The sequence below is a fragment of the Canis lupus genome, chromosome 18 (genome assembly GCF_003254725.2).
Source record: "Canis lupus dingo isolate Sandy chromosome 18, ASM325472v2, whole genome shotgun sequence".
Taxonomy (NCBI): domain Eukaryota; kingdom Metazoa; phylum Chordata; class Mammalia; order Carnivora; family Canidae; genus Canis; species Canis lupus.
This window is the reverse complement of record NC_064260.1, coordinates 41864751-41886912: the sequence shown is the minus strand read 5'-3', so window position 1 is coordinate 41886912 and position 22162 is coordinate 41864751. Positions and strand designations below refer to the sequence as shown.

At 41.7% G+C, this 22162-nt stretch overlaps 1 protein-coding gene across 1 annotated transcript in view; it reads right to left on the bottom strand.

The window, feature by feature from the left end:
* AGBL2 (AGBL carboxypeptidase 2) overlaps positions 1 to 22162 on the bottom strand; it is a 43260-nt gene that overhangs the window by 16999 nt on the left and 4099 nt on the right. Inside the window, 7 exon segments of the mRNA XM_025452170.3 lie at positions 1822 to 1833; positions 1835 to 1979; positions 3695 to 4477; positions 7010 to 7163; positions 12447 to 12554; positions 17518 to 17700; positions 18395 to 18448. Of these exon segments, the coding sequence (XP_025307955.1) occupies positions 1822 to 1833; positions 1835 to 1979; positions 3695 to 4477; positions 7010 to 7163; positions 12447 to 12554; positions 17518 to 17700; positions 18395 to 18448 (1439 nt within the window).

The window sequence follows — 22162 nt, the reverse complement described above, 5'->3', positions numbered from 1 at the left end:
GAGTTCTGTGGTCATGTTAGTCAGGAGGATGAAGGGTGAACAAAATTACACAGACTTCTTGTGCAGGACTTCTCAGAGCATTTAATATGTTATTGTAAAAAAAAAAAAATAAATAAATAATATGTTATTGTAGACTGTGAGTCTCCAAAGGAGAGAGAGTACACATTCTACTTCTTACTCCCTGGGTCCCCTTTTTCCCTTCCCCATCTTTCCCAGGGACATTTTCAAGGACTAGGGTTCCTTGAACTCCTATTTGGGAATGCTGGCTTACTTTGGCATTCAAGACACTGGCCAACTTTTCTAAGATTTATTTTCTATTCTTCCCCAACTTGAGTCTTTGGATCCAGCTGAGTGTATCCTCTATTTATGGTTGACGTATGCCTCACCCCTGTAATCTCTGCCCGGAACTCTCACTCCCTCTGACTTACTGTTCTCAGCTCGGAGTTCAATATGCTCCATTGTCTTTCATGACCACTCAACCCTCTTTCCTTATTGAGGTTTGTAACATATACTTGGCACTCATCCCAACCTATCTTATCCTGCTGAAAATGCTTTACAGTTGGAAGGTATGTTTCCACCTAGTGGTTTTTAATTTCTGCACCCTGGAATCCAGGGGTTCTACTGAGGAGCCTCGGGCATTCCTGACACAAGGACTGACGAGGCCAACTAGGCAAGATTCCAAGCCCTCTATCTGTCTTCAATGAGTACAGCTCTGCTTTTAATTGTTTTAGATACTGGGTTCTGAACATCATTTTTAAAATTTTTTATGTATTTTTTTTTACAAGACACATTATTTGGGTGTCATTTTATTTAAAGAAAGAGATCCCTGGGTGGCTCAGCAGTTTAGTGCCTGCTTTTGGCCCAGGGTGTGATCCTGGAGTCCTGGGATCAAGTCCCACATCAGGCTCCCTGCATGAAGCCTGCTTCTCCCTCTGCCTGTGTCTCTGCCCCTCTCTCTCTCTCTGTCTCATGAATAAATAAAATATAAAAAAAAAAGAAGAAAGAAAGAAAAGAAAAGAAAAGAAAAGAAAAGAAAAGAAAAGAAAAGAAAAGAAAAGAAAAAAGGAAAGAAAGAAAGGAAAGAAAGAGAGAGAGAGATCCCTGGGGCACCCGGATGGCTCAATCGGTTAAGCATCTGACTTTTGATTTGAGCTCAGGTCATGATCTCAGGATTGTGAGATCGATCCCTGCATCAGGCTCAGCATGGATCCTGCTTAAGATTCTGTCTCCCAGGGGCAGCCCCAGTGGCCCAGCGGTTTGGTGCCGCCTTCGGCCCTGGGCGTGATCCTGGAGTCCCGGGATCGAGTCCCACATCAGGCTCCCTGCATGGAGCCTGCTTCTCCCTTTGCCTGTGTCTCTGCCTCTCTCTCTCTCTCTCTCTCCCCCCGTGTCTCTCATGAATAAATAAATAAAATCTTTAAAAAAAAAAAAGGATTCTCTCTCCGTCTACCTCCCCCTCTTTATTGAGATACAATTCACATACCATAAAATTCATTCTTTTCACAATTCACAGAGTTGAGCAGCCATCACCACAATCTAAGTTTAGACATTTTCATTATCTCCCAAAAGAAACCCAGCATCTCTCAGCAGTGATGCCACCCTCCCACTCCGCACCAAAGGCAACCACTAAAGGACTCTCTGTCTCTACAGATTTGCATCTTCTGAACATTTCATAGAATCACAAAAATATGGCCTTTTGGGTCTGGCTTCTTTTGTGCAACAAGTTTTCAAGGTTCACCTTGAAAAGAGATGCAAAGTGGCATATAGGATGCAGTGAATTCTTCCTTAGGCAGTGGATGGATAATTACCTTATGTGCTTACCTTATCTGGTGCAGTTTTTGCTTAACATTAAAGGAAAGACGCGCTCATGAAGCCAGTACTTGCGATCGTTGTTTTTACAGCCATACAAGAAGATATTATTCTTGCGGCTGTGGCCATGGAAATCACAGTACAAGAGAACCTCCCTTTCTTCCAGAAGTCTATTGAGAGGGGTAAACAAAGGACTCAGTGGACATCCACGTGCATGAAATAATCAAGGACCTTTTATAGTTTCTACCTTAATAAATATGTGGTTGCTGCCTTCCCTCTAAAAAAAATGTCAGGGATCCCTGGGTGGCGCAGCGGTTTTGCGCCTGCCTTTGGCCCAGGGCGCGATCCTGGAGACCCGGGATCGAATCCCGTGTCGGGCTTCCTGCATGGAGCCTGCTTCTCCCTCTGCCTGTGTCTCTGCCTCTCTCTCTCTCTCTCTCTCTCTCTCTCTCTGTGACTATCATGAATAAATAAATAAAATCTTAAAAAAATAAAATAAAATAAAAAATAAAATAAAATAAAACAAAATAAATGTCAACCCCTTCAAAGGACCCTATCTCCACCCTCAGCCATTGCATACCCCCACCCTCAAGCATGCTACCAGCACTCCTCGCCACTGCCAGCCAGGTACTTGAAATGAAAACGTCCTGATGTGGAAGGGTGTGGTGGGTAGGCCTTGTGTAAGCTGACAAGGAAGTGGAAGAAATCTATTGAAAGAAAGCCCACCCTGGGGCAGACCTGGGGAAAGAGGGACAGAAGTAGAAAGGCTGTTAAGTGTCAGAATGAAAAAGAGAAACAGAGAAAGCCTGGGTTCCTGAATTTCTGGGGCCAGTTCCTGTAAGGCTCAGTTCCTTGGTCTCCTCCTCACCCAGGGCACCTACTCAGTCTTCCAAACATGGTCACCTTCTCCATAATGATGATGATAGCATGAAGAGGATGACAGTAATGACACATAAAACGTTCAGGGCACTGTGCCGAGCAGGTGACACAGATCCTCTCCTTTAATCCTCACAGTTAAACACCTGGGCAGATGAGCCTAGCCCTACTCCACAGACAGGAAGGCTGAAGCGCAGAGAGGTACAATCACTTCCAAGGTCATAGAACCAGCCAGTAGTGACACCAGGTCTCAAAGCCAGGCCTGTCCGACTCCCAAGTACGTGCTCTTAGCCAGTTAGCCTGAAAGCCCAACACAACTCCCACCCTTTCACACAGATCTGGTTATTGGGGGTGTGCACCCACAGATTCTTCTATGCTGTGGTTCCATTCCCTGTAAGATGGGTGCCATTACATCATAGCCTTCAACTGCTTTCACACAGGCTTGGAAAATATGAACTGATTTATTTACTATTCTTTCTCTACGAGAGGCACTACAAGAGGCAATAAAGAACTCAGACTCTGGAACCTGAGAGCCTGTGTTCAAACATCTACTCTGCCACTATTTGGCTCTATGACCTGGGCAAGTTGCTTGACCTTCTGGGGCCTTAATTTCCTCACCACTCACATACTGGGGATACTGACTGTGCCTACGGTCAGAGGTTTAACGTGAAGGCTCAACCTCTACATGGGTCCCATGTGTAAAGCACTGAGAATATTGCCTGCCCCCTCTATACAAACACTGCCTAATTGTTAGGTACTATTATTATTACTATACATGCTTCATGATGAAGGCCTATGAACTTCTCTGACTTAAATGCCTCTGGCTGAAATGTGGCATGTTCAGCTTCAACCCAAAGATGAAACAGGACTTAAAAATTTGAAACTGAACACACCCATATAACTGCAAACAGAATGGTAAAGATGGTCTCCCAAGCCCCGCCCGGAGTCCTACATGAGAAGAGCCCTCCCACCCGGCGTTCAAAGAAGATCAACAGACAAAGGGGCTCACCTTTTGACCATGTTCCTGGTGTACCAGATGCAAGGGAAAGACTCCTTCAGAATGGTTTTGTAATGCCTGTTCAGGTCCCTTCCGGCCAGCGAACACCGGTAATTCCCCACAATCACTCCATCTGGATTTAACATAGGAACTACTTTGAAGACAAAGATATCCCTGAGGAGCTGGGCATCTGGGGAGTTGCTAAGGATGAAGTCCAAAAAGCCTTTCATGATCCAAGAGCCATTACTTTCTCCAGGGTGGACTCTGGCGCTCAAGACCACAGCTTTCTTCGCAGCTGCCTCTCGAGGGGTCCGGGATGGGTTGGTGATGGTGAGCAGGTAGACGGTGTTCCCAGCGAGGCTCCTGCATAATGTTCGAAGCTTGCAGAACTGAGACTGCACCGGGTTGTTCGCCACTGACAGCAGGTAGCATTGCAAGTCAGTGTACGTATAGGGGTAGAAGTGTGCGAAGAAGCAAGTGTCCTGGTCGTGCGGAAACTGAATGGTCCACGTGAGACAGTAAAAGGGCTGCTGTCCATCATCTGTGTTGTTCTTATAGTACCTGATTTCATTTCCTTCTCGCCTCCAGCCAATGTTGTGGGTGTTGGCATCCAGCTCGGAGTACATGAGTGGCTTCATCCCTACAGTATAAAGGCTCTTGGGTTTTAGCAAGTTGACAATGGTGAAGCGGTAGGTAGTATCTTTTCTAGTGTTCTGAACACGAAAATAAAACCACTGAGTGTGTTTGTTTGTGTAGAGGTCAGTTCGCAAGGTGAGTTCATACTCATAGGTATCTCTGCAATGGAGAAAATAGAAGAGTATCTCTGTAACCCCACATCCCTCTCTCAAAAAACAAATCCAAAAAGTGCATTGTTTCCCCCTGGCAAAAATAGATCTTATTACAACCGGAAAGCCTACTACATCAACTATTAATTTTCTAATTTACATAGTTCCCCAACTTACACTATTAGGCTGGTAGAAATTTGGGTAAATATGTTGGCAAATTGAACACCAATAAAAAATAAATTTATAATTAAAAAAAAAAAGAAATTTGGGTAAAGAAAGTTTACTTGGGGTGTTTGGAAGCTCTGTGAGCTTCTTAGTATCTCTCTGGAGTGTTCAGTAGTACTTCAGTACATTTCCCTGAACAGCAGCAAAGCCAGAGCCCTCTGTTGGCTATTGGCTACATCCTGGAGGTAACCACTGTGGAGAAGACCCCTCCACCTCTGGTGTTATTGTACCTTTGATCATTGAGGGGGCACTTCTGGAATGCATTCACCTTATTGAAAAGTAGAAGGATGAGTGTGCAGAAGAGGAAATACAAATGCCAAATCCTGAAAAGATGCTCACCCACAAGCTTAAGTCAAGAAATGCAAATTACAGAGGTGCCTGGGTTGCTCAGTTGGCTAAGTGGCTACCTTCAGCTCAGATCCCAGGGGCCTAGGAGTGAATCCTGCATCTGGGTCCCTGCTAAGTGGGGAGCCTGCTCTTCCCTCCTGCTTGTGCGTGCCTGCTCTATCTCTCTTTTTCTCTCTCTCAGATAAATAAATAAGGTCTTTAAAGAAATAAAGAAATGCAAATTACAGTAGGCTGTTATTTTCCCTCCAACTCATGAATATTCCAGCTTGGGACACAGTCACTCTCACACACTAGTGACAGGAACTGGAATCATGTTCAAGGGCAGTTTAGGAAAAAATAGTGATACTTAAAGTATTCAAACCCTTTGACCTACCAAATTTATTTCTAAAATTTATCCTGTAAAACCACAAATATTTAAAAATATTAATGCGGGCAGCCTGGGTGGCTCAGCAGTTTAGCACTACCTTCAGCCTGGGGCCTGATGCTGGAGACCCAGGATCGAGTCCCGCATCAGGCTCCCTGCATGGAGCCTGCTTCTCCCTCTGCCTGGGTCTCTGCTTCTCTCTGTCTCTCTGTCTGTCTCTCATGAATAAATAAATAAAAATCTTAATAAATAAATGATAAAAATATAAATCCTAAGAATGTTAATTCTATTAATTTAAACAAAAAATAGTAAACACCTTAATTTTCTATCAGTGAAGGCAAGGTAAATAAGATATGGAATACCCATAAAATAGAATAATATGAATTGTTAAAAATAAGGACGTAAACCTGTGGTACTACTATAGGAAAACATCTAAAATTTATTAACTGGTGGGCGCTTGGGTGGCCCAGTCGGTTGAACATCTGCCTTCAGCTCAGGTCGTGATCCCAGGGTCCTGGGATCCAGTCCTGCATTGGGCTCCTTGCTGTGAGGAGTCTGCTTCTTCCTCTCCCTCTACCCCCTGCCCCGCCCCTCTGCTTGTGCGCTCTCTCTCTCTCAAAGAAATAAATAAAAATCTTTAAAAGTAAGTAAAATTTATCAATTGGCAAAAAAGCAATTTTTTAAAAGATTTTATTTATTTATTCATGAGAAACAAAGAGAGGAGAGAGTGAGAGGCAGAGACACAGGCAGAGGGAGAAGCAGGCTCCATGCGGGGAACCAGACATGGGACTTGATCCCGGGTCTCCAGGATCATGAGCCCTGGGCTGAAGGCAGCGCTAAACTGCTGAGCCACCTGAGCTATCCCAGCAAAAAGCAATTTGTAAAACAGTATGCATACCATTATCTTATTTTATTTTTATTTTTAAAAAATTTTTTTATTTATTTATGATAGTCAGAGAGAGAGAGGTAGAGACACAGGCAGAGGGAGAAGCAGGCTCCATGCACCAGGAGCCCGACGTGGGACTCGATCCCGGGTCTCCAGGATCGCGACCTGGGCCAAAGGCAGGCGCTAAACTGCTGCGCCACCCAGGGTTCCCCATTATCTTATTTTAAAAAATGAGTAATTTCTGTTTGTTACATACACAGAAAAAGGGGGAAAATTACTGCATATATACTGAACTATTAACAGTTGCTGAATCTGGGGGGGTATGATTATAAGACTTCATATTTTTAATGTTATGCATTTTTGTTAATACAAAAAACTTTTTAAGGATTTCATTTATTTCAGTAATTGCTACCTACAAGTGGGGCTTGAACTCATGGCTCCGAGATCAAGAGTTGGGCGCTCTACTGGCTGAGTCAGCCAGGTGCCCCTATTAATACAAATTGTAAATGAGCACTAATTTCTTTCACAAGCAGAAAAAACAATGTAGATAAATCTGTGCTCTGGGGGAGAATGAGTCACAATTATTCCATTCTTGATCCCCATGACCTTTTCTCACCACCTCTCTTTTTCTTGAAAACACTCCTGACTCCTAATATGACTCCTAAAGAATGTGTCACTCACTCCAGGTATTGCCCCTTTGGGAAATTCCTGTTACTCACACTCTGACAGCTTTTTGCAGATTCCCGCTCTCAAACCGTGACTCAAACAGAAGAGTATTATCCTCGGGTCCCTGCAGCATGACAGCCGGCTCCCTGATAATCCCTCGCTTGCCTCCCACTCTGGAACTGGTGAAATAGGAACCCTCAGTGGGCACTGTGGATGAGACACACTATATTTAGGGTAGGTTCCACTTAGACTCCATTCATCCAACCAGTATTTACTGAGTTCCATTATGTGTTCAATGCCATTCGAGGTCAAGAATAATGAATATTCAGATTTTCAACCATCCTTGCTGAGATTTTTCATTTGAAACATCAGATTTCTTTGAGGACCTTTACAGTGGTGTAGAGACTGTGTGGCTGCCTTTTGCTGTGTGGCTGTGCCCCTGGCATCAGATACTGTTTGTACCCAATTAAGCCCTAATTTAAAAGCAGGTTGACAAATGATATTCCACATACAGCATCTGAAAAAGTTTACAATCTTAATTCTAAAAAAAAAAAAAAAAAAGGCACCTATTTATTAATTTAAAAAAAGGTAAAGGAGAAAAAAAAGAGAAAATAAAGTATACTCTATGTAATTTTTTTTGGAATATCCTTCCAGATTTAAATATAAAAAAAAAAGGGATCCCTGGGTGGCGCAGCGGTTTGGCGCCTGCCTTTGGCCCAGGGTGCGATCCTGGAGACCCGGGATCGAATCCCACGTCGGGCTCCTGGTGCATGGAGCCTGCTTCTCCCTCTGCCTGTGTCTCTGCCTCTCTCTCTCTCTCTCTGTGACTATCATAAATAAATAAATTGAAAAAAAAATTTAAAAAAAAAATAAAAAAAATAAATATAAAAAAAATTAGAAGTTCAAAAAGAATTGGCTTGGCTAAATTAAGAAGGGAACAAAAATATCGTAGTAATTAGAAAAAAAGAAAAGGTTAGGATTAAAATTTTATCTTTAAACTAATGCTAAGAAAAAAATAAAATAAATAAATAAATAAATAAAATAAAATAATGCTAAGGGCAGCCCGGTGGCTCAGTGGTTTAGCACCTGCCTTCAGCCCAGTGCGTGATCCTGGAGTCCCAGCATCGAGTCCCGCGTCAGGCTCCCTGCATGGAGCCTGCTTCTCCTCTGCCTGTGTCTTTGCCTCTCTCTCTGTCTCTGTGTCTTTCATGAATAAATAAATAAAATTTTTAAAAAAATAAAATAAACTGATACTAAAACAAAAAAAATTATAAAATTTATTTTAACAAAATTTAGATAACCATCACTTCTTTCTATCTCTTTGGTGGGGTTGTAACTTTAAAAAAATATTTTAGGGGTATCTGGGTAGCTCAGTGGTTAAGCATCTGCCTTTAGCTCAGGTCATGATCCCAGGGTCCTGGGATCAAGCCCTCCATCAAGCTCCTGGCTCAGGTGTAATCTGCTTCTCCCTCTCCCTCTGCTGTTCCCACTGCTTGTACTTTATCTCTCTCTGTCAAACAAACAAACAAACAAATTAATTAATTAAACCTAAAAAAATATTTTGGTTTAAAAAAATATCTTGGGGTGCCTGGGTGACTCAGTCAGTTGAGTGTCTGCCTTTGACTCAGGTCATGATCCTAGGGTTCTAGGATCCAGCTCTGCATCAGGCTCCCTGTTCAGCAGGGAGTAGGCTTCTCCCTCTCCCTCTGTCTCTTCTCCCCTGTTCATGCTCTGTCTCTCTCTCTCTCTCAAATGAATAAATGAAATCTTTAAAAATTTTTGTTTGTTTATTTATTTATTTGGGGGGTGGGAAGAGGAAGAATGCTGTGGGTGAGACAGAATCTTTAAGCAGACTCCTTGCTGAGCACAGAGCTCCACTCAGGGCTCAATCCCATGACCCTAAGATCAAGACCTGAGCAAAAACCAAGAGTTGGATACTGAACTGACTGAGTCACTCAGGTGCCCCTGCAATTTTTTAAAAGATTTTAGGTAATCTCTATACCTAAACTTACAACTCTAAGATCAAGAGTCATTTACTCCACTGAAAAGTCAGCCAGCTGCCCCTGGGGTAGCAATTTTTCAGACAAATTCAGTGAGACTGCTTTTATTTTTGTTTAAAGACTTCATGTGACAGAGAGAGAGAGAGAGAACATGAGAGCACAAGTAGGGGGAGCTGCAGGAAGAGGGAGAGGCAGAAGCAGGCCCCTCACTGAGCAGGGAGCCCATCTCAGGGCTTGATCCCAGGACTCTGGGATCATGACCTGATCTAAAGGAAGGTGCCCAACCAACTGAGCCACTCAGGTGCCCCCATCCTGACATTATTAATTCAAAACTACTTCTTCTTCCTTGGGAAGGTTCCCTATTATTTCCTGGCTCATTACTCTTGAACATTATATTTCCTTTCTGTCTTTTTTTTTTTTAAGATTTTATTTATTGGGATCCCTGGGTGGCGCAGCGGTTTAGCGCCTGCCTTTGGCCCAGGGCGCGATCCTGGAGACCCGGGATCGAATCCCACATCGGGCTCCCGGTGCATGGAGCCTGTTTCTCCCTCTGCCTGTGTCTCTGCCTCTCTCGCTCTCTCTGTGTGACTATCATAAATAAATAAAAAAATTTTAAAAAGATTTTATTTATTTATTCATGAGAATACACAGGGGAGAGAGAGAGAGAGAGAGAGAGAGAGAGAGAGAGAGAGGCAGAGACACAGGCAGAGGGAGAAGCAGGCTCCATGCAGGGAGCCCGACATGGGACTCGATCCTCGGACTCCAGGATCACGCCCTGGGCTGAAGACAGGTGCTAAAGCGCTGAGCCACCTGGGCTGCCCTTTTTCTTTTTTTTTTTAAGTAAACTCTATTCTCCAACTTCCATAGGGACCTTGAACTCATGACCCCAAGATCAAGAACCACATGCTCTAGCATGCTCTACTGACTGAACCAGCCAGGCGCCCTTATCTCCTTTCTGCCTTAAATGTTACTATGACCACTGGCTCTACATCTTACCCATCATCGCTTGTTATTGTCTATTTTTATTGTAGCTATCTTAGTGTGATTTGATGTTTCTGTCCCCTCAGTTCTGATTTTGATAATTTGTGTCTCTTCTTCTTTTTTCATGGTTGATCTAGCTAAAGTTTTGTCAATTTTGATGATGTTTCCAAACAACCAACTTTTGGTTTGATTTTCAGATTATTTTCCTGTTTTCTATTTCTTTTTTTTTTTTTAAGATTTTATTTATTTATTCATAAGACAGAGAGAGAGAGAGGCAGAGACACAGGCAGAGGGAGAAGCAGGCTCCATGCAGGGAGCCCGATGTGGGACTCGATCCTGGGACTCCAGGATCATGCCCTCGGCTGAAGGCAGGTGCTAAACTGCTGAGCCACCCAGGCATCCCCCGTTTTTTGTTTCATTGATTTCCATTTTTTTTTTTAATTTTTATTTATTTATAATAGTCACACAGAGAGAGGAGAGAGGCTGAGACACAGGTAGAGGGAGAAGCAGGCTCCATGCACCGGGAGCCCGACGTGGGATTCGATCCCGGGTCTCCAGGATCGCGCCCTGGGCCAAAGGCAGGCGCCAAACCGCTGCGCCACCCAGGGATCCCTGATTTCCATTCTTATCTTTATTATGCCCTTCTATCTGGTTTCTTTGGACTTAGTTTGTGCTTATTTTTCTAATTCGTTAATATGAAACCTTAGGTAATTGATTTGAGATCTTTCTTCCTTTCAAATACAGGCATTTAAAGCCATATATTTACCCTGCAATGCTTTACCTGCATCTCATAAAGTTTGATACGCTGTTTTATCTTTACTCAGTTGAAAACATTGAACTCTTCTTTTTTTTATTTTTATTTATTTATGATAGTCACAGAGAGAGAAAGAGAGGCAGAGACATAGGCAGAGGGAGAAGCAGGCTCCATGCACCGGGAGCCCGATGTGGGATTCGATCCCAGGTCTCCAGGATCGCGCCCTGGGCCAAAGGCAGGCGCCAAACCGCTGTGCCACCCAGGGATCCCCTAACTCTTCTTATGTCTTTTTTAACTTCTGGGTTACTTAGAAATGTCCTATTCAATTTCCACATATTTGTATATTTCCCAGATTTCATTCTGTTGTCGATTTTTAAAAATTCTTAATACTAAATAGGCTCCACGACTTGGGCTTAAAGCCACAACCTTGAGATCAAGACCTGAACCGATGCCAAGAGTCAGATGCTCAACTGACTGAGCCACCTAGGCTCTAATTTCTTTTTTTTGTTTTGTTTTTGTTTTTGTTTTTTTTAGGCTCTAATTTCTAATTCAATTTTGTTGTGGTCAGAAAATATATTTTGTGTGATTTCAAGACTTTCTTAACAACCGACATATAGTGTATGTATACTGGGGGAATGTACCATGTGCTTTTGAAACAAATACGTATTTTGCTATTTTTGTTGGGTACAGTGTTCTACACATTTTTTTAAAAGACATGGATTCTGGGATGACTGGTGGCTTAATGGTTGAGCATCTGCCTTTGACTCATGGGATCTAGGATCGAGTCCCGCATCGGGCTCCCTGCAGGAAGCCTGCTTCTCCCTCTGCCTATGTCTTTGCCTCTCTCTCTGTGTCTCTCATGAATAAATAAATAAATCATTAAAAAAAAAAGACACGGATTTTACTGTAGGAAGTCTGCAAATTAATGGAATTTACTTAAACCACATAGTAAATGATAGTCATATGCATATACTACAAAGTACTCATTAATGAATAGAAAGATGGAGAAAAGAAGAGCAAGTCCCCTGAATATCCAATAATCTGATTTTTAAGAAGGGGAATGACACAGAAGAAGCTCTTTTTTTTTTTTTAAGATTTTATTTATTCATAGAGACAGAGAGAGAGAGAGAGGCAGAGACACAGGCAGAGGGAGAAGCAGGCTCCATGCAGAGAGCCCAACATGGGACTAGATCCAAGGTCTCCAGGATCATGCCCTGGGCTGCAGGCGGCGCTAAACTGCTGCACCACTGGGGCTGCCCCACAGAAGCTCTAAAATGGGCTTAGAATTATTAGAAAAAGGTACTGTCATTTTATTTTTTATTTTATTTATTTTTAAAAAAGATTTTATTTATTCATGAGAGACACAGAGAGAGAGAGAGAGAGACAGAGACAGAGACACAGGCAGAGGGAGAAGCAGGCTCCATGCAGGGAACCCGACAAGGGACTCGATCCCAGGTCTCCAGGATCACACCCTGAGCTGCAGGCAGCGCTAAACCGCTGCGCCACCAGGGCTGCCTGGTACTGTCATTTTAAAATACAAATGAAATTTTAAAGCTGATTGGCCATGAATTTCAGGGCTCCCTGTTCAGGTTGGTCTGGAAAGACTATTTATTTATCACTAAACTACAGATTTTTATTTTATTTATTTTATTTATTTTTTTTTTAAAACTATAGATTTTTAAAAACCATTGTTATTATACAAAATATATTTATTATAACTCTGTCATGATTAATCATCAACTTAAATAACAATACCTGAATCTAATTGATAGACAACTGTGCCTTTTTCTTCTCCTACAATTTCTGGCAACTTTTCATTTCCTGTAGGTTGATAGAAATATTCTGGTTGAGGTGGAACCCACTCTGAAAGAAAACATTAAAAAAAAAAAACCCACAAAATAAATAAAGTTTTATTTAAAAGTAATATATGATTATCATAATTATTATTCAAGTGACTAGTTTAGTTGAATCAAACCAAATTTTCACCCTATGTTTCTAATTTGTTTGTAAATTAACTGTCTTGCTTCTTTCCATAAAGACTATGAAGAGATTTTTAACAAAAAGCATATACAATAGAAGTTTATACAACTTTTTTTTTTTTTAAGATTTTATTTATTTATTCATGATAGACACACACAGAGAGGCAGACAGGCAGAGGGAGAAGCAGGCTCCATGCAGGGAGCCCAAGGCGGGACTCGATCCCGGGACTCCAGGATCACGTCCTGGGCCAAAGGCAGGCGCTAAACCACTGAGCCACCCAGGAATCCCCTTAGATTGTATTTTTAAGTAATCTTTACACCCAACATGGGCCTTGTACTCACAACCCCAAGATCAAAAGTCACATACTTCACAGACTGAGCCAGCCAGGTGTGCCAAGCTTCTTTTTAAAGTCAGGAATATATGGAACGCCTGAGTGGCTCAGCAGTTGAGTGTCTGCCTTTGGCTCAGGCCATGATGGAGCCCTGCACTGAGCTCCCTGCCATGGGGAGCCTGCTTTTCCCTCTCCCTCTGTCTGCCACTCCCCCTGCTTATGCTCTCTCTCTCTCTAATAGATAAAATAAAATAAACTCAAAATGGATCAAAGGGGGCGCCTGGGTGGCTTAGTTAGTTAAGTGGCTGCCTTCAGCTCAGGTCATGTTCCCAGAGTCCTGGGATCAAGCCCCACATCAGGCTCCCTGAACGAAGGGCAGCCCGCTTCTCCCTCTGTACCGCTTTTGCTCTTGTGCATGTGCTCTCTCTCAAATAAATAAATAAAATCTTAAAAAATAGATTAAAGATTTGAATGTAGATCTGAAATCATAAAACTCATAGAGGAAACCACAGGCAGCTTTAAGCTCCTTGACATTGGTCTTGGCAATGATTTTTTTTAATCTGACACCAAAAGCACAAGACACAAGAGCAAAAATAAACAAGTGGGGCTACATCAAACTAAAAAGCTTCTTTGCAGCAAAGAAAACCATAAACAAAATGAAAAGGCAACCATTAACTGGGAAAAAATATGTGCAAGTCAAGTATCTGATAAGGGGTTAGTATTCAAAATATATAAAGAATTCATTGGGCAGCCTGGGTGGCTCAGCGGTTTAGCGCCGCCTTCAGTCCAGAGCGTGATCCTGGAGACCCGGGATCGAGTCCCATGTCAGGTTCCCTGCATGGAGCCTGCTTCTCCCTCTGCTTGTGTCTCTGCCTTTCTCTCTCCTCTCTATATTCTCATGAATAAATAAATAAAATAAAAAAAAAAAAGAATTCATACAATTTCATAGGAAACAAAATATCTATTCAGAAGATCTAAATTTAGGGATCCCTGGGTGGCGCAGCGGTTTAGCGCCTACCTTTGGCCCAGGGCGCGATCCTGGAGACCCAGGATCGAATCCCACGTCAGGCTCCCGGTGCATGGAGCCTGCTTCTCCCTCTGCCTATGTCTCTGCCTTTCTCTCTCTCTCTGTGTGACTATCATAAATAAATAAAAATTTAAAAAAAAAAAAAAAAAAAAAAAAAAAAACAACAACAAAAAAAAAATAAATAAATAAAAATTTTAAAAAAAAGATTTAAATTTAAAAAAAAGCCATATGGATGGCCAACAGGTACATGAAAAGATGCTCTACATCATTAATCATCAAGGAAATGCAAATCAAAACTACAATAAGAATCACCTCATACCAGTTAGAAAGGCTTATAATCAAAAAGACTAGGAGTTGCTGGAGGGGAAGTGGGGGGGAATGGGTAACTGGGTGATGAGCATTAAGGAGGGCATATGATGTAATGAACACTGGGTGTTATATGCAAGTGATGAATCACTAAAGTCTACTATATGTTAATTAATTGGATTTAAATAAAATAAAATTTAAAAAAACTAAACAAAAAAAAGAAATCTATTAAAAAATTATCCTCCTCCCCAAAGACTAGAAATAATAAGTGTTAGCTGAGGATGTGGAGAAAAGGGAACCCTTTGTGTTGGTGGGAATGTAAATTAGTGCAGCCACTATGAAAAACAGTATGGAGGTTCCTCCAAAGATTAAAAATTGAACTACCAGGCACGCTTGGGTGGCTCAGTGGTTGAGCATCTGCCTTTGGCTCAGGGCATGATCCTGGGGTCCTGGGATCAAGTGTCCCACATCAGGCTCCCCACACAGAGCCTGCTTCTCCCTCTGTCTATGTTTCTGCCTCTCTCTCTGTGTCTCTCATGAATAAATCAATAAAACTTTTTAAAAAGATAAAGATTTGTTTATTTATTATTTTAGAGGGGTAGGGGGGATAATCTCAAACAGACTCCTCATTGAGCACAGAGCCTGATGTGGGGATCAACCTCTCAACCTTGATATCATGACCTGAGCCACGATCAAGAGTCATATACTCAGCCAACTGAGCCACCTAGACACCCATTTTTTCAGTTTAAATAAACTTGAATTAAAAAAAAAAAAAAAAAAAAAAAAAAAACTAGCTCAAGGTCATATGGCTCAAGTAAGTGGTAGATCTGGGCCCAGAACCTTATTGGAATTACTCAAAATCTGTGCTTAAAACTGCTGTTCTTTACTGCTTCTGATATTATCTTTTGATTGACTGAACTTAAAAAAAATAAAGAAAAAACAATAATGACACAACTCAGTAAAAAAACAATGCTAATTTCTTATTTTCAAGGTGATAGGGAGTGATGAGGCTGTCAATTTGGTTTAAACCATAAGGTGTTTGTTATTAAATTTCCTTGAAATTAAAATAAAATAAATAAAATAAAATAAAATAAAATAAAATAAAATAAAATAAATAAAATAAAATAAATTTCCTTGAAATTAAAAAAAAAATGCTTTTTAAAAGATCTAGTATGGGGATCCCTGGGTGGCTCAGCGGTTTGGCACCTGCCTTTAGCCCAGTGTGTGATCCTAGAGTCCTGGGAAAAGTCCCACATCAGGCTCCCTGCATGCAGCCTGCTTCTCCCTCTGCCTGTGTCTCTGCCTCTCTCTGTCTCTCATGAATAAATAAATAAAATCTTTATAATAGATAGATAAATAAATAAATAAATAAATAAATAAATAAATAAATAAAAGATCTAGTACTAGGGCACCTGACTGGCTCAGTCAGTAGAGAATGCAACTCTTGATCTTGAGGTGGTGAGTTCAAGTCCAATGTTGGGCCTAGAGCTTACTTTAAAAAGAGAGAGAGAGAGAGACAGAGAGATATCTCGAGCTTTGGTTGATTATCACTGCAATAATGTGGTTATTAAATTCTAGTTTCCCACTTTTTTCATCTCTTGGAACTGAGTCCAAAAATTTCACAGGAATTTTGCCTATTTGATACAGCAAAATAATAGTAAAATCCTATTGTTCATCCAGATCAAACTGGAACTTTTATCTAAAAATTGAACAGGGCATGATCCTGGAGACCCTGGATTGAGTCCCACGTCGGGCTCTCTGCATGGAGCCTGCTTCTCCCTCTGCCTGTGTCTCTGCCTCTCTCTCTCTCTGTGTCTTTATGAATAAATAAAATCTTAAAAAAAAAAAAAGATTCTCTCTTTAAAAAAAAAATTGAAGAGGGTAGGAACAGATGATCTTAGGACTTCTTAGCTATTGTGCTAACACAAAATGCCACCTCTTCCCCACATTTCCAAACACCTTAAAAACAGTTCTGTGCCCAGTTACACTGAGCACATCCCTGTATTTTTAGCTTTAACTCTTGTCTTTCAGGATCAGTGCTCCATGGTTGTCCAGATATGCCATGCTCTTTTTCTATGTCCTCTAACTAAAATCCTTTTTTTGACCCTCTCAGTTGGATCACTTGTAACTCATCATCAGATCTCAGCTTACCATGTCAACTCCTCTGGGAAACCCTCCCTAATCTTCCAGGCTCAGGTTAAGTGTTCCCAGAGGGACTAAACTCTATGCAATTGCCTGGTTATATCTTCAACAACCCTACCAGTAGGCAAAATTTGGGTATCTTCACCTGGTTCATCCTTATGTCCATAACACCAAGTACTGTACTTTCCATATGGTAGATGCTTAATAAATACATATTGAGTGGAAATTGTCAGGGGGAAGTGTGAAAGTAAGAAACATCCAGTTGTTTATATAGCAGTCTAAGACAGATACAATGCCTGATAGAAGAGTTCCAGCCATTAGAAAAGGGCCCACTTTTTAATGCAACCCACTTCTGAAAGGCCTCATATAACTAAGGCTAAAGATTGTATCTGTACCGCTAACAGCTCAAAGATATAACTAGTGATCTCACAAAAATAGTCTCCACCATTTCCATAAAAAGACTCCAACAAGGGATGCCTGGGTGGCTCAGCAGTTTGGCACCTGCCTATGACTCAGGGTGTGATCCCATGATCCTGGAGTCCTGATCAAGTCCCACATGAGGCTTCCTGCATGGAGCCTGCTTCTCCCTCTGCCTATGTCTCTGCCTCCCTCTGTATGTCTCTCATGAAAAAATAAATAAAATCTTTAAAAAAAACCCCAACAAACTCAAAATACAATTAAAAACAATAAAAACTATGTTCTAGTATATATAGTTCATTAGTTATACCAAAGTTGGCACAAATACAACTCATAAAACTCAACCAAGCATATTAATACTGAAACAGGAATACTGGAAAACTGATTTAAGTATCGATATATTTTGGCTTTTAGAAAGAGATCCTCCATTCCAACAACCTCAGAAGCATCTATGTTTACACACTAGTATAACTTTTTACTTTGACCAGTGTGTACCAGCTTCCCATAGCTTAATCATTTCCAGATGAGTTAACAGATGTTGAATCTATCCTGCCTTGTACTTATGCTGGATTTAATAGATTCTCTGTCAGAACAGCAGGGCTGCGACACATAAGTCACATTACCGATATGATGAAGGTTTTCCTTGATGACTTCACATTCTATTGGCCACCTTGGTGCCTGCAGTGGCCCACTGCTAGGGAAGAAGGCAAAGAGATCTCGGGGTTCTCGAAGACATGGGTTTACTTCACCAAATTCATCATGAAGAAGTTGTCTGCTCTTAAGAGGTGAACTAAGCATAAGGGGATCTGCGGAGGGAAAGGGAATGAGTGAGCAGCTTTCTTTTCCTCTCCGGGGACATTACTGCTCGACTGTGACAACTAAGTGACTTGAAGCACTGTATTAGAATTAGGAGCACAGGTGCACAATCCTACGACATGCATCTCCTTCAAAAATTAGATTTCGGCCAGTATAACAGCATCAACATTGCCAAAGTTACATACACATTCTGTGCAGTCTATTAAATATTTAAATGTAAAGCTTGGAGAAATTTTTTGTTTTTTAAATCAAATTATGTCATATTATTTTTGTTTAGAGAGAGGCAAAACAGGAAACTTTCATTTCACCCATTAGCATTGTAGAGAAAAGTAGCTAGGACTCTATTAATTAGGGTGAAACACTCTATAAATTAACTTTCAAGTTCAAAATACAGTGGTTGGGAGGACAGAGAGATGAATGACATGGGGGTCTAGGGGAGGGCAGAGGAATGAGCAGGCAGGAGAGAGATGAACTCTTGGGAAACAGGATGAGAGAAAAGGGAGGAAAAGAGGCTTTCAGGGTAGAGAACAAGGAAAATGAGGGGAAGAAGGAAAAGGAAGGAAAGAAGGGAGAGGAAAGGTCAAAGGTCCCTGGCATGGTGAGTGCCATATCTGGCAGGGAGAGCAGCGAGTGAAGACACCGTAAAGCAGGTTGAGTTTTCAGGTCTGGAAGGATATGGAATACCTCTGCTCACAGCTTCTATCTGTCTGTGCGCCGCTGAAGATAGACAGGTGGGCCCTAGAAAGAGGAAGGAGGAGGCCTGGTTTGTCCTAGGGATCTGTGACTTGCTTCCCCCCCTCCCCCCCTCCGCTCTTGTTTCCCTGTCCCTTTCTACCACCCCTCAACTACCAGTTAGGGCTCCATTTTTTTTTTCTTCCTTTCTTTTCTTTCTTTCCTTCTTTCTTTTAAAAAGACTTTATTTAGGGATCCCTGGGTGGCGCAGTGGTTTAGTGCCTGCCTTTGGCCCAGGGCGCAATACTGGAGACCCGGGATCAAATCCCACGTCAGGCTCCCGGTGCATGGAGCCTGCTTCTCCCTCTGCCTATGTCTCTGCCTCTCTCTCTCTCTGTGTGTGACTGTCATAAATAAATAAAAATTAAAAAAAAAAAGACTTTATTTATTTATTTATTTATTTATTTATTTATTTATTTATTTTTAAAGATTTTATTTATTTATTCGTGAGAGACAGAGAGAGAGAGGCAGAGACACAGGCAGAGGGAAAAACAGGCTCCACGCAGGGAGCCCGATGTGGGACCCCATCCCTGGTCTCCAGGATCAGGCCCCGGGCTGAAGGTGGCGCTAAACCACTGAGCCACCCAGGTTGCCCTATTTATTTATTTTAGAGAGAATGTGTGAACCTGGAAAGGAGCAGGGGGAAAGGGACAATGCTGAGGGCTGAGGCCAACTCAGGGCTCGATCTCACAACCTTGAGATCATGACCTAAGCTGAAATCAAGAGTTAGAGGCTTACCAAACTAAGCCACCCAGGCACCCCTCTTTTCCTTCTTTAAAAAAAATTTTTTTTTTTTAATTTTAGGGCGTTTTTTCCATCTCTTAATCTTTTCCTTAGTTTGATTGTGGTGGGGGAGGGCAATGAACATTTGAAAAGATGGTAAAGCTGCTCAATCTCACTCATGAAGAAATGTAAACCAGTATGACAAGGAGATATGTTTTTTACCTAAGAGACATGAAAAACATATTTATGTGTTTTTACATTCATCCTGGCACAAGTGTAAGTAAACAGGTACTCTCAGAACCTGCCTGGCAAGAAGGCAAACTGGGAGTATGCCTGGGTGGCTCAGTCAGTTAGATGTCTGACCCTTGATTTTGGCTCAGGTCATGATCTCAGGATTGTGGGATCAGGCTCCATGATCAGTGGGGAGTCGGCTTGAGATTTTCTCTCTCTCTCCCTCTCCCTCTGCCTCTCCTGCTCATGCTCTCTCTCTCTCCCTCTCCAAAATAAATAAATCTTAAAAAAAAGATGCTTTTTTTTGTGTCTCTACCTCTCTGTCTCTCATGAATAAATAAATAAATCTAAAAAAGATTAAAAATAAAAAAAATAATAAAACTCATTCACAGGGATCCCTGGGTGGCGCAGCGGTTTGGCGCCTGCCTTTGGCCCAGGGCGCGATCCTGGAGACCCGGGATCGAATCCCACGTCAGGCTCCCAGTGCATGGAGCCTGCTTCTCCCTCTGCCTGTGTCTCTGCCTCTCTCTCTCTCTGTGACTATCATAAATAAATAAAAATTTAAAAAAAAATTAAAAAAAAAAAACTCATTCACATTGTTGTTACCTCTACCAACTGACTTTTATTTTTTATTATTTTTTTAAGATGTTATTTATTTATTCATGAAAGACACAAAAAGAGAGAGGCATAGGCACAGGCAGAGGGAGAAGCAGGCTCCATGCAGGGAGCCTGATGTGGGACTCGATCCTGGGACTCCAGGATCACGCCCTGGGACGAAGGTAGGTGCCAAACCACTGAGCCACCCAGGCATCCCTACTAGATGATTTTTAATTTCATGGTTTTTATGATACTGACACTGCCAAATGTTTTTTTTTTTTTTCCAAATGTTTCTTATTAACATTGAGTTATTAATGGGGCAGAAGGAAACAGAAGAGGGGCAAGCTGTAAGCCATCCCATCCAGATGAGTCTCCTTTGCTCAACCACAGCCCTTCTACTCCCTGCCAGGAGCTTTGGGATACAAGATTTCAAGGCACTGAGGTGTGAGCAAACATCTCTCTGAAAATGGGATTACTGCATCAAGGGTTATGTGCTATATTAAACTTCCCAGATATTGCCAAATTGCCTTTCTAAAATAGTCTACCTATGCACAGCCCTAACAGCAGTGTAGGAGTGTTTCCCCACACTCTGACCTATATATATACTAGATGTAATTTAAAAAAAAAATTTTTTTGCACAAATCCCACTAATTAAAAAAAATGGTACCTTGACATTTTGATTTTTATCTTTAATTAGAAGTTAAATTGAGGGATCCCTGGGTGGCGCAGTGGTTTAGCACCTGCCTTTGGCCCAGGGTGCGATCCTGGAGACCCGGGATCGAATCCCACATCGGGCTCTCGGTGCATGGAGCCTGCTTCTCCCTCTGCCTATGTCTCTGCCTCTCTCTCTCTCTGTGACTATCATAAATAAAAAAAATTTAAAAAAAAAGAAGTTAAACTGAGCATCTTTTCATAAGCCTAAGTGTGGTTAAACGAGCATCTTTTCATAAGTATGTGGTTTTTTAGAGATTTATTTATTTTTTTGAGAGAGAGCATAAGCATGCACACATAGGAGGAGAGACAGAGCAAGTGAATCTCAAGCAGACTCTCCACCCAGCATGGAGCCTGATTTGGAGCTCACTCCCACAACCCATGAGATTATGATCTGCACCGAAACCAAGAGTCTGACACCCAACTGACTGAGCCACCCAGCACCCTATTTATTTTTATGAAAGGCTTGATCATGTCTTTTGCCCATTTTTTAAAAATATTTTTATTTTTTATTTATTTTTTTTAATTTATTTTTTATTGGTGTTCAATTTACCAACATACAGAATAACCCCCAGTGCCCGTCACCCATTCACTACCACCCCCCACCCTCCTCCCCTTCTACCACCCCTAGTTCGTTTCCCAGAGTTAGCAGTCCTTACGTTCTGTCTCCCTTTCTGATATTTCCCACACATTTCTTCTCCCTTCCCTTATATTCCCTTTCACTATTATTTATATTCCCCAAATGAATGAGAACATATAATGTTTGTCCTTCTCCGACTGACTTACTTCACTCAGCTGCCCATTTTTTTTTAATTTGGTCATCTTCTACATATTGATTTGTAAGAGCTACTATGTTAAATAAAGTAGTCCTCTGACATATTTGTCACAAACTCTTTTCAGTTTATTATTGTTTATTCATTTTTTATAAAGATTTTATTTTATTATTTATTTTATTTTATTTTTTTCTGATAGTCACACACACACACACAGAGAAAGAGGCAGAGACATAGGCAGAGGGAGAAGCAGGCTCCATGCACCGGGAGCCCGACGTGGGATTTGATCCCTGGTCTCCAGGATTGCGCCCTGGGCCAAAGGCAGGCGCTAAACCGCTGCGCCACCCAGGGATCCCAAGATTTTCTTTTTCTTTTTTTTTTTTTTTAATTTTTTTTTAGATTTTATTTTTCTATTCATGAGAGACAGAGAGAGAGGCAGAGACACAGGCAGAGGGAGAAGCTGGCTCCCTGCAGGGAGCCCGATGTGGGACTCGATCCTTGAATTCCAGGATCACGCCTTGAGCCAAAGGCAGATGCCCAACTGCTGAGCCATCCAGGTGTCCCTGTTATTTTACTTTATTAATGGCATTTTATAGCTTTTGGCTTTTGTGTGGTCCAAAGGTTTTAACTAGGGGTGCCTGGGTGGCACAGTTGGTTAATCGTCTGCCTTCAGCTCAGGTCATGA